At 40.5% G+C, this 13,019-nt stretch overlaps 1 protein-coding gene across 1 annotated transcript in view; it reads right to left on the minus strand.

Annotated features, from left to right (window-relative positions):
* Positions 1–1,641, minus strand: part of fam13c (family with sequence similarity 13 member C) — a 41,012-nt gene extending 39,371 nt beyond the window's left edge. The window contains exon 1 of the mRNA XM_060938906.1: positions 1,473–1,641. Coding sequence (XP_060794889.1) covers positions 1,473–1,641 — 169 coding nt within the window. The remainder of the gene's footprint in view (positions 1–1,472) is intronic.
* Between the last annotated feature and the right edge of the window lie 11,378 nt (positions 1,642–13,019).

The following is a 13,019-nucleotide window of genomic DNA, read 5'->3' on the forward strand; positions in this document are numbered from 1 at the left end:
ACCACTACACCACCGTGCCGCCCCCACTACAAAAATAGAAAATAAAAATGGATTTGTCCTCCTCAAGATAAGAAATAATACATAATTTAAAATACAGGGGAAAGATGATCATGCTTATCCTGGTATTTTCTGTACCAGCAACACATGCACAGTTGTAATTACCTAGTGTTGCCAGATTGGCGGATTACCTCCCATATCAGGTTATTTTTATCTACACTGGGCTGGAGAAAATGGCCTTTAGTGGGTGGATAAGATTTGGCTTCATTTCACGCTGGTTTATAGAAATTCTGGAAATGCTTTTTACTGTAATGTGTCTTGGAGGAAAGTCACTTTAAATCCTGTATGCACTTTTTTTTTCTCTTACTGGTAATGCTTTTGTAAAGAGACTGTTGTTTTCTCAGCAGGTTACAGGTTCGTAAGAGGCATTTACAAACGCGATCACAGAAACATTACTCACTTTATGCTTTCAATTACAATCAATCATCTTTTTTCACACACTTCTATGTAGAGCAGAGAGGTTTGAGTGCTTTGCCCAAGGGCCAACAGTGTCACTTTGGTGGCACTGGGGCTTGAATCCTGACCATCCAGCAGTAACCCAGAGCTTAACCCATTAAGTCATGACTTACCCATCAGTCACGATCTTTCATATCAGTAATAATTTAAGCACCATGCATTCATATACTAATCTAGAAATTAAAAAAAAAAACACTTGGACAGGCGCTGCAAGAATAAACCACACCATAGATTTAAGAGTAAATTATGGATGCGTCCGTGCATGCATATGTATTCACTAATGGGCGTGCATGAATAAACACCTGTGAGTCATCAAACGTTTCCAGCTGATGGCAAAAAAATAAGCAAAACCTCTGGGCAATCCCTGGCCCTGTTTTATGATCTATAAATAGATGAGACAGGACAAGACCAGAGAAAATGAATTTAAAAAATAAAATAAAATAAAATAAAAACCCTAATCAAGAATGGTTGGTTAAGCAAGACAACAGGAAGTGAAGGGAGAGATGTGCAGAAATACATGTATAGAAGATGAAGATGGTGCAGGCAGAATGCTGAAATGTATTGTATGTTTCAGCTTAAAGGCGTGTTCATGAAAGAGAGCGAAAGCAAGCCATGCTGTGAGGAGATGCGGACACGCTGCATATCCCTCCAACTCACCGCATTATTAATAGACACCTGCGTGAAAAAGCAGGTGGCAGCCACATCCATGCCACACAAATCCTATTCTCAATCCTTCTTTCTCCTCCAATCAATCTCTCACAAATGAATCAATGGGAGATGAAAGTGTGAGTGCAAAGCCAGGCATTTATCCGTATCATGGCACAGCATCCACTACCTCCAGGAAGCGTGACATGTAGAAATATACAACGTCACATCTTCCACCTGCATCATGATACTAGCAGAAGCACAGCTGCATGACTGAGATGGTGTGCCAGATTAGCATGGTGAAGGTATATTACCTTGAGGGCTGTTCTCATCCCTCAGGCTACTGCGTGAAGGGGGTTGTATCTCATCCCTGATGCCCGTGCCGGTTGGGCTTTCATCAGGAGAAGAATCTGGTGGCGAGCTGGCATCCTCCTCCAGAGCCTGGAGCTTCAACAGAGAGCCCTGCAGGCAGAAGCAAAACATGCCAACGAGGTATCGGCAAAAAGGCTGGGATGGAGGAACTGAGAAATCCGGTGAGTGAGTGTCAGACGAAGAGATGGAGATCCGGAATGCCACCGCAGTCTCGTTATCACACGCACAGCACTCAGCCTTGCCTCACATGTGTGTTCAAGAGGGGGTGTGTGAATGTGCTCTGATCGCTTGAATGCTGCAACAGCGGCTCCTACCCTCGCCTGGATTATTCATGCAGTGGTGGGAAAGAGAGAGAGAAAAAGAAGGAGGGGGTCTGCTAGCGTCAGCAAGCCCCAGGGCAGGCCGGATGAGACCAGCTGAAGCAATAGGAGAACTGGTTTGAGTGAGGGAGTGGGAGTGAAGAGTGGATGCGTGGGGTAAGAAGGCAAGGCGGGGGTTTCTCAGGCGCGGCATGGAGGTTTCTCCTGCATCTGAGGGATGGACGATGTTCTCACACGTGATATAATTTGTGATACAAGTGCACAGCTCCTCCCCTTATCCATTCATAAAAAAAGAGGAGGAGGAGAACAAAAAACAGCTTCCAGCAGCAGTAGGCCAAGGAGAGAGCAGCCCATACGTGCTGACATGCACAAACTAACGTCAAGAAATGATCTATTTCTCCTTGATGTTTGTGCTCAGTCTGCAGGCCATATGAAAAGGACACTGAGCTGTGCAAGCTTCACCGAGAATGAGTCATCCAGCCCCTTCCCTCTTCATCCTCTTTCTTTCTCTCTCTCTCTCTCTCTCTCTCTCTCTCCCCTTAGGGGAATAAACTGTGTGGTTGTACGCACAAGTGATGCCTCCCTGCACCAGTGACACACATCACGTCAGCAAGTATCATCTTTGTGCATGGACATAAAGTCAGCTGCAGCTTTTCCTGGAAATGAGCATAGATAAATATATACAACAAACACACATGAAATAATATCAATTATTATACATACAGGACGAGGGCGGCACGGTGGTGTAGTGGTTAGTGCTGTCGCCTCACAGCAAGAAGGTCCGGGTTTGAGCCCCGTGGCCGGTGAGGGCCTTTCTGTGAGGAGTTTGCATGTTCTCCCCGTGTCCGTGTGGGTTTCCTCCGGGTGCTCCGGTTTCCCCCACAGTCCAAAGACATGCAGGTTAGGTTAACTGGTGACTCTAAATTGACCGTAGGTGTGAATGTGAGTGTGAATGGTTGTCTGTGTCTATGTGTCAGCCCTGTGATGACCTGGCGACTTGTCCAGGGTGTACCCCGCCTTTCACCCGTAGTCAGCTGGGATAGACTCCAGCTTGCCTGCGACCCTGTAGAACAGGATAAAGCGGCTAGAGATAATGAGATGAGATGAGATGAGATGAGATACATACAGGACACTTTCTCGATGGAATAAATACATGTATTCTATTCTCTTCTAGGGGGTTCCATTCATTTTGGCCCATTTTTTAAAGTGTGCCAATGATTTTGGAGATGACAAAACACTGTAAACAAAAGGGAACTGCAAGTCTCTTTTAAAATTAATACAGTGGATGCCATGGGAAAAGCATTTTCATTCACACTATATAAATATTATCCTCTATAATCGTCCTGCTAGTCTTGTGTTACATAACTAAAAGTCAGTTTCTTACTAGATACTGTGCTATTTCCTGGTCAGTTTTATTCTTAGTTTGTGGTTTCACTGACATGAGTGTGGGTGTTGCTATTTCTAACACAATCCTATTGGGATATCATGGCTAGTTATGAAGTCTGGGTGGTTTTTTTGTCTGTTGTTGTTTCGGTGAAGGTTATGAGAGTGATGTTTAGTGAGTGCATGGATTAAAATGGACAAATTGTAAAAAAAAAAAAAGTTATTCTAAATCTCCATGACTCTCTAAAAATATAAAGGACGAATCATGACATGACAAGTCACAATTAATAACAATTGTGCTCCATCACTGAAGAATATAAAGTAGCGAAAGTGCAGACAGTGATGATGTTACGCTTCTCTAATGATCCAGAGATAAGGGATGAACCATCAGAAGTACAAACTGGGACAAAATGGAAAGCAGAAGAGGCAGCTAGCAAAGCGATTGACAACCTAAAATGTGCAGAAATCGTAGGTGCTGTGCAGGAGACAACAGGAGGTTTTGGGTTACAAAACTTTAAGCCATTCTGCATGAGTAACAACCGGGAGAAAAGAAGTGCAGTAGTGAGAGAGATAAGGAAAAAAGAACAAGAAAAATTATATCTTCATTTAGTACAGTGCGCACAGCAAGGACAGTGTTTAAGATGGGAGGAGAATGTAGTAAGCAGGGAAAATTGGATGGAAAGAGATCTGGAGTTGGGAAAGATCAAGGACTTAATTTCTGATAAAGTCAACGTAAGATGCAATGCCATCCCCAGTCAACTTAGTCCACTGGAAGCAAGACAATGATGACAGATGTGGAGAAAAAGAACACTTAAGCACATTCTGTCTAACTGCAAGCTTGCACTGGAAAGATACATTTGGCCTCACAATGAAGTGCTGAAAGTTATAGAAAAAGTACTGCAGAAGAAAATCAATCAGTTTAACAGCGGCAAGCTTCCCAAAGTGGAGAAGATAAAGTGAATGAATTTCTAAAAAGCTGGGTGCTTGGGTACTGCAAATAGTCACAGCAAGTCATAGGAGATAGATGAGAGATGGTGGGGAAACTGGAAAGTAACAGTAGATCTAGATAATTTCTTGGTTTTTCCAATGGTCCAAACACATCAATGACCTGATGTTGTGGTATTATGTGAAGAGAGGAAAGAGGGCATAGTCTTAGAACTAACTGTGCCCTGGGAAGAAAACTTTACTGCAGCAGAAGAGAGAAAAGAGAGCAGATATGAAGAACTGGTAGAAGAGTGTGAAGAACAAGGATGGGAGATTCAGTACCACCATTTGGCTGTTGGCATATGTGGGTACATTGGAAGGAAATTTGTCAACTTATTTCGTAAACGCGTCTGCTGCGCAAACATCGAATTAAAATCACTAATTAAAGACCTACAGGAGACAGTTGAAAAAGTCTCTCATTGGATTAGGCTGAAAAAAGACGATTCTTCTTGGCTTGAGAACTAGCAGTCGACACCAGCATCATATGAACACCTCCGGTTGGAGAGGCCCCGCCACTTCAGAATGCAGTAGAGGAGAAGGGGCTGAAACTTCAAAGTGGTTCCTCCTGATGATGTTCGATGCTGGATCCGGTGCTGGAGCTGTCCTCTGCAAGCACTGCAAGTAAGTGTATGTTATCTCCTATATTGATGCTTCCTGACTGTGTGTCACAGTACTATGCGAGAGTTCAGGTGTTTTCTGATTTTGACCTTTTTGGATTATGGGGATTAATTCTCTAGCATTAACCTTCAGGTTAATGCTGCCTGTTGATACTTTGACCTAAGTTACTGTGCCTTGTATAACTATTCAGCCCTTTGAACATTTCCACATTTTGTAGTACTATAACCCATCTATCCATTATCCGTAACCGCTTATCCTGTGCAGGGTCGCGGGCAAGCTGGAGCCTATCCCAGCTGACTATGGGTGAGAGGCAGGGTACACCCTGGACAAGTCGCTAGCTCATCGCAGGGTTGACACATAGAAACAAACAACCATTCATACTCACATTCACACCTACAGTCAATTTAGAGCCACCAATTAACCTAACCTGCATGTCTTTGGACTGTGGGGGAAACCGGAGAACATGCAAACTCCACACAGAAAGGCCCCCATCAGCCACTGGGCTCAAACCCAAAACCTTCTTGCTGTGAGGCACCAGTGCTAACCACTACACCACCATGACGCCCACTGTAGTACTATAACCTGAAACTAAAATGAACTTAACTGGGATTAGATGTGTTGAAGCTACACCAAATAGTCCACGTTATTAAAGTAAAGGGAATCAATATAATTTGCAAAATTATTTATAAATAAAATGATATTTTAAATAATGGCATAAGTATTCATCCCTGTTGCAGTGAAGCCTTATAAAATTGGTTCTGGTGCAACCAGTTGGCACCAGAAGTCACCTAATTAGTTAAGATATGCAATTGTAGTGTCACCTGATCTCATGAAGTCCATTATAATGTTCTGGAAACTTATCAATTCCACCATTAAATCCATTATTAAAAAATAAATAAATAAACAGAAATATTGCACTTTGCCTAGAGGAGGCTGTCCACCAATAGAAGCAACCAAAAAGCCAACAGTAACATTGCACTGGCTAGGTAGATCCATAGGTCATATGTGAAAAGCTGGGCTTCATGGAAGTGTTGTGAGAAGAAAGCCATTACTGAAATAAAGCCATAGGAAATCACATTTGGAATTTACCAAAAGGTATGTTGAAAACTCACTCAGCAAGATTCTCAAGTCTGAGACAAATTTTTAACTTTCTGGCTTGGCAGAAAGTGCTATATTTGGCAGAAAACCCAACACTGCTCAGTATCTTGAGAATATCAACCACACAGTGAAGCATAGTGCTGGTTCTTGTTGCAGGGATGCTTTTCATCAGTAGGACTGGGAAACTAGTCAGGGTTGAGGACTAGATGGATGGAGAGAAATATAGGGCAATCCTCGAAGAAAGCCCATTCCAGTCTTTCACAGATTTGGGACTGGGGTGGGGGTTTGACTTTCAGGGCAACAACTTTAAGCATACTGCCAAAGCTAAAACCAAGAACCCAAATGGCCAAGTCAAAGCCCAAACCTCAATCTAATTGAGAATTTGTGGTAAGATATAAGTATTACTGTCTCAATCCAGTCTGACAGAAGCAATTTTGCCAAAAAGAATGGAAGATCCAGATGCGCAAAGCAGAAAGAGACATATCCCCGAAGAATTGTAGCTGTAATTGGAGTCAAAAATGTTTCGCCCAAGTATTCATCCAAGGAGTAATTACTTTTGCACCCAACAGATGTCTGCCATTTTGTTTACTTAACCTTTGTGTCAAATACAAAATACTTTGCACCTTCAAACGTTCCTTCATGTTTTTCACATTCAAGGCATACAGTTGAAATCAGATAGAAAAATCACGATTAAGTCAATATCAGTTCCAGGTTGTAACATTATAAAATATGGAAATATTCAAGGGTAAATACTGATGCAAGGCAGTGTATGACCTTTTGAGCAACACATCTGGAAAGATGATTGTATCCAACCATTTAGGTATCTACAACTGTACATAGCTATGTGTGGAGTTACAAAGTAAGCATGTAAAACTTTATTCATATAGCACTTTTCTAAGAAGAAGGCTACAAAGCGTTTCACAGTTAAAAAAAAAAATTAAATTAACACCAAACCTCATCTCAAGCTGCTTTCCCTTAGCAAAAAGAAGTTTAATCAAGTGTGCTACAAGTATACTTATTTTATACTAAAATCGAGGAAGTGTACTTGAAGGTTACTTCTTATAAACTAATTCTTGATACACTTACAACATAGTACAGGGAAGTATACTTGGTTTATACTGAACCAAGTATAATAAAGTATAAGTAGACCTATATCAATACTAAGACTTACACTTATACATTACTTTAATACTAAAACTTATACTTGGACCTAAGTATACTTTGTAAATCTTTTTGCCACAAAATAGGAATGCTTAGCATATATCTTGCTTCAAGAGCACAATAAGGTTAACTCATTAATTGACTCAACGTTTAATTTATATATTTATACTATATGTATATATTATATTTATAATTTATATTACATTATATTTTATATATATATTATATTTATAATTTATATTACATTAGCTGAGCTATACAGCTGGTAAGTGATTAGGGAATCCAACCTGATCAGAGGGCCCCTCTCACCCCCTCCATCACTCCTTCCAACTGCTCCCATCAGGCTGGCGCTACAATGTACCACTATAAACAAAAAGTCCTTCATCCCCTCTGCAGCAGCCTTACTCAACAGCACATGATGAACATTACCAGCCAACCCAACCGTCAACATGCATGTCTTGTTTAATGTCTTATTATAATTCTGGAGATTAACACTTAGTCATTATGTGTACTGAATTGCATTATCTTCATGTACCTTACACTTCATCATACACAAAAACAGGAAAACAGAAAAAAGTTTGGCTTGACTTTATTTATTTAACTAGTCCCTTTCAAAAGGGTTTGGCAATGGTGTTATGTACAGTGTGTCAGCTGTTTCAACAAGGACACATTTTGTTTTGATCATGTCAGGCGAGACAGCATGAACAGTTTCAGTTTTTTGAACATCATATACAAAATGACTTTGTACATTTATTTGCGAATCTTTACATACAGGCATGCCTGATTTACTAAGTACGTCAACTAAAACACAACATAGTTTGCGACATGGACAAAAAGCAGAGATTTCATGTGAACATATTTGTTTAAAAACAACAAATTCTATAATACAACAAAATGTACCATCTTTCAAGTATGCAGCACTGTTGAATCTCTTCTTTAGTCTGTCATAGGTTTTACTGTGGTACGTAACTCCATCAACCAAAAAACGGTTGTAAGACCAAAAGCAGTTACTTAGTTTCCCACACAACTTTTCAATGGCAAGCCTATATGACATTTTTATACTGGCTTCCCTTAGCAAAAAGTAGTATACTTAAAGTTCATTTTGTAAAGTATTCTGAAGTGTACGTATATCAAGTGTACTACAGGCCATGTACTTCAAGTGTACTAGAAAGCATACTAATTTAATACTTCTTCGGACTAAATTGGAACATTTTAAGTTTATAAAAGTATACTTCAAAGTTACTTTTAAGTTAGCAAAAGTACTCTTTAAGTACTCTCATCTATACTATATCTATACTGTAAATGTACTTGGTATATCCCTCTTGTATACTTACAGTATATAACTAGTACAATGGCAGTACATAAATAAGTGTACTTATGATATACTTCAAGTACACGATAAGGATATACCAAGTACATTGATAGTATATAAATGAATATACTTACAGTATATAACTAGTACAATGGCAGTACATAAATAAGTGTACTTATGATATACTTCAAGTACACAATAGGGATATACCAAGTGCATTGATAGTATATAAATGAGTATACTTGAAAGTGTACTTTTGTAAACTTAAAACGGACTTGAAAGTATACTTTTATAAACTTAAAATGTTCCAATTTAGTCCGAAGAAGTATTAAATTAGTATGCTTTCTAGTACACTTGAAGTACATGGCCTGTAGTACACTTGATATACTTATACTTACACTTCAGAATACTTTACAAAATGAACTTTAAGTATACTACTTTTTGCTAAGGGTTATCCTGTTCTACAGGGTCGCAGGCAAGCTGGAGCCTATCCCAGCTGACTACGGGCGAAAGGCGGGGTACACCCTGGACAAGTCGCCAGGTCATCACAGGGCTGACACATAGACACAGACAACCATTCACACCTACGGTCAATTTAGAGTCACCAGTTAACCTAACCTGCATGTCTTTGGACTGTGGGGGAAACCGGAGCACCCGGAGGAAACCCATGCGGACACAGGGAGAACATGCAAACTCCACACAGAAAGGCCCTCGCCGGCCACGGGGCTCGAACCCGGACCTTCTTGCTGTGAGGCGACAGCGCTAACCACTACACCACCGTGCCGCCTAACACCAAACCTAAAAGAAAAAAAACATAAAATTACAAGACACACAAGACTGCCAACAGACAAGCATAAACAATAAAACACTAAGAAATGTACACTACAAAAATACACAAGCACAGTACCTGTGATCGCGACTGATAAAAGATAAAACATAAAAATGGGTTTCAAGCGGTTTCTTAAAAGAGGCCATTGAATAAGAGAGTTTAATGTCAAAGGGAAGACTGTTCCAAAGTTGAGGGACATGTACAGCAAAAGCACAGTCCTCCTTTGGCTCCAGTCTAGCTGACATGTTAGCCAGCATGTTAAATGATTAACAGGAGGTACAATGGAGATGCATTTATTCATCAATTTGTTTTAGTCATTCCACTGTTGGAGCCTGTACACATGGCAAGCACATGCCTAGATTAAAACAAGTGTAAAAATCCCAGAACTCACAAGCCTGACCTTCCTGCCATCCCTTTGCCACCACTGCCTATGTTGATGATTATAGAAAATGTAAATCCAGTAAACCTACATATGCTATAAAGTTCAGATATAAAATAGAAATAAATGCTACACTGATTAAAGAAGTACAGTGGTGCTTGAAAGTTTGTGAACCCTTTAGAATTTTCTATATTTCTGCATAAATATGACCTAAAACATCATCAGATTTTCACACAAGTCCTAAAAGTAGATAAAGAGAACCCAGTTAAACAAATGAGATAAAAATATTATACTTGGTCATTTATTTATTGAGGAAAATGATCCAATATTACATATCTGTGAGTGGCAAAAGTATGTGAACCTCTAGGATTAGCAGTCAATTTGAAGGTGAAATTAGAGTCAGGTGTTTTCAATCAATGGGATGACAATCAGGTGTGAGTGGGCACCCCGTTTTATTTAAAGAACAGGGATCTATCAAAGTCTGATCTTCACAACACATGTTTGTGGAAGTGTATCATGGCACAAACAAAGAACATTTCTGAGGACCTCAGAAAAAGCGTTGTTGATGCTCATCAGGCTGGAAAAGGTTACAAAACCATCTCTAAAGAGTTTGGACTCCATCAATCCACAGTCAGACAGATTGTGTACAAATGGAGGAAATTCAAGACCATTATTACCCTCCCCAGGAGCGGTTGACCAACAAAGATCACTCCAAGAGCAAGGCGTGTAATAGTCAGCGAGGTCACAAATGACCCCAGGGTAACTTCTAAGCAACTGAAGGCCTCTCTCACATTGGCTAATGTTAATGTTCATGAGTCCACCATCAAGAGAACACTGAACAACAATGGTGTGCATGGCAGGGTTGCAAGGAGAAAGCCGCTGCTCTCCAAAAAGAACATTGCTGCTCATCTGCAGTTTGCTAAAGATCACGTGGACAAGCCAGAAGGCTATTGGAAAAATGTTTTGTGGACGGATGAGACCAAAATAGAACTTTTTGGTTTAAATGAGAACCGTTATGTTTGGAGAAAGGGAAACACTGCATTCCAGCATAAGAACCTTATCCCATCTGTGAAACATGTTGGTGGTAGTATCATGGTTTGGGCCTGTTTTGCTGCATCTGGGCCAGGACGGCTTGCCATCATTGATGGAACAATGAATTCTGAATTATACCAACGAATTCTAAAGGAAAATGTCAGGACATCTGTCCATGAACTGAATCTCAAGAGAAGGTGGGTCATGCAGCAAGACAACAGCCCTAAGCACACAAGTTGTTCTACCAAAGAATGGTTAAAGAAGAATAAAGTTAATGTTTTGGAATGGCCAAGTCAAAGTCCTGACCTTAATCCAGTCGAAATGTTGTGGAAGGACCTGAAGCGAGCAGTTCATGTGAGGAAACCCACCAACATCCCAGAGTTGAAGCTGTTCTGTACGGAGGAATGGGCTAAAATTCCTCCAAGCCGGTGTGCAGGACCGATCAACAGTTACCGGAAACGTTTAGTTGCAGTTATTGCTGCACAAGGGGGTCACACCAGATACTGAAAGCAAAGGTTCACATACTTTTGCCACTCACAGATATGTAATATTGGATCATTTTCCTCAATAAATAAATGAACAAGTATAATATTTTTGCCTCATTTGTTTAACTGGGTTCTCTTTATCTACTTTTAGGACTTGTGTGAAAATCTGATGATGTTTTAGGTCATATTTATGCAGAATTATAGAAAATTCTAAAGGGTTCATAAACTTTCAAGCAGCACTGTATATGCAGTACATACAGTCTCTTGCAAAAGTATTCATCCCCCTTGGTGTTTGTCCTGTTTTGTTGCATTACAAGCTGGAATTAAAATGGATGTTTTGGGGGGGGGGGGGTTAGCACCATTTGATTTACACAACACGCCTACCACTTTAAAGGTGCACTTTTTTTATTGTGACACAAACAATAATGAAGATGAAAAAACAGAAATCTGGAGTGTGCATAGGTATTCACCCCCCAGTCAATACTTTGTAGAGCCACCTTTTGCTGCAATTACAGCTGCAAGTCTCTTGGGGTATGTCTCTATTAGCTTAGCACATCTAGTCACTGGTATTTTTGCCCATTCCTCAAGGCAAAACTGCTCCAACTCCTTCAAGTTAGATGGGTTGCGTTGGTGTACAGCAATCTTCAAGTTATGCCACAGATTCTCAATTGGATTGAGGTCTGGGCTTTGACTAGGCCATTCCAAGACATTTAAATGTTTCCCTTTAAACCACTCCAATGTAGATTTAGCAGTATGTTTAGGGTCATTGTCCTGCTTGAATGTGAACCTTCGTCCCAGTCTCAAACCTCTGGCCGACTCAAACAGGGTTTCTTCCAGAATTCCCCTGTATTTAGTGCCATCCATCTTTCCTTCAGTCCTGACCAGCTTTCCTGTCCCTGCAGATGAAAAAAATCCCCACAGCATGATGCTGCCACCACCATGCTTCACTGTAGGAATGGTGTTCTCAGGATGTTTGGTTTGCACCACACGACATTACCCATGATGGCCAAAAAGTTCAATTTTAGTCTCATCTGACCAGAGAATCTTCTTCCATATATTTGGGGAGTCTACCACATGCTGTTGCCAAACTCCAAACGTGTTCTCTTATTTTTTTTTCTTTAAGCAATGGCTTTTTTCTGTCCACTCTTCCATAAAGCCCCACTCTGTGGAATGTACGGGTTAAAGTGCTCCTATGGACAGATACTCCCATCTCTGCTGTGGATCTTTGCAGCTCCTTCAGTGTTCTCTTTGGTGTATTTATTGCATCTCTGATTAATGCCCTCCTTGCCCGGTCTGTGAGTTTTGGTGGGTGGCCTTCTCTTGTCAGGTTTGTAGTGGTGCCATATTCTTTCCATATTGCTATAATGGATTTAATGGCGCTCCCTGGGATATTCAAAGTTTGGGATGTTTTTTTATAACCCAACCCTGATCTATACTTCTCCACAACTTTGTCTCTGACCTGTTTGGAGGCTCCTTGGTTTTCATGTTGCTTGCTTAGTAGTGTTGCAGAGTCAGGGTTCTAACAGAACAGGTTGATTTATACAGATATCATGTGACAGATCATGTGACACTTTGATTGCACACAGGTGGATTTTAATCAACTAATTATGTGACTTATGAAGTGAATTGGTTGGACCAGCTCTTATTTAGGGGTTTCATACGAAAGGGGGTGAATACCTATGCACACTCCAGATTTCTGGCTTTTTTTTATCTTAATTATTGTTTGTGTCACAAAAACACAACAATTTGCACCTTTAAAGTGGTCGGCGTGTTGTGTAAATCAAATGGTGCTAACCTTCCAAAAATCCATTTTAATTCCAGCTTGTAATGTGACAAAAGAGGACAAACAACAAGGGGGATGAATACTTTTGCAAGACACTGTATAGTG

Source organism: Neoarius graeffei, chromosome 14, assembly GCF_027579695.1.
Source record: "Neoarius graeffei isolate fNeoGra1 chromosome 14, fNeoGra1.pri, whole genome shotgun sequence".
NCBI lineage: Eukaryota > Metazoa > Chordata > Actinopteri > Siluriformes > Ariidae > Neoarius > Neoarius graeffei.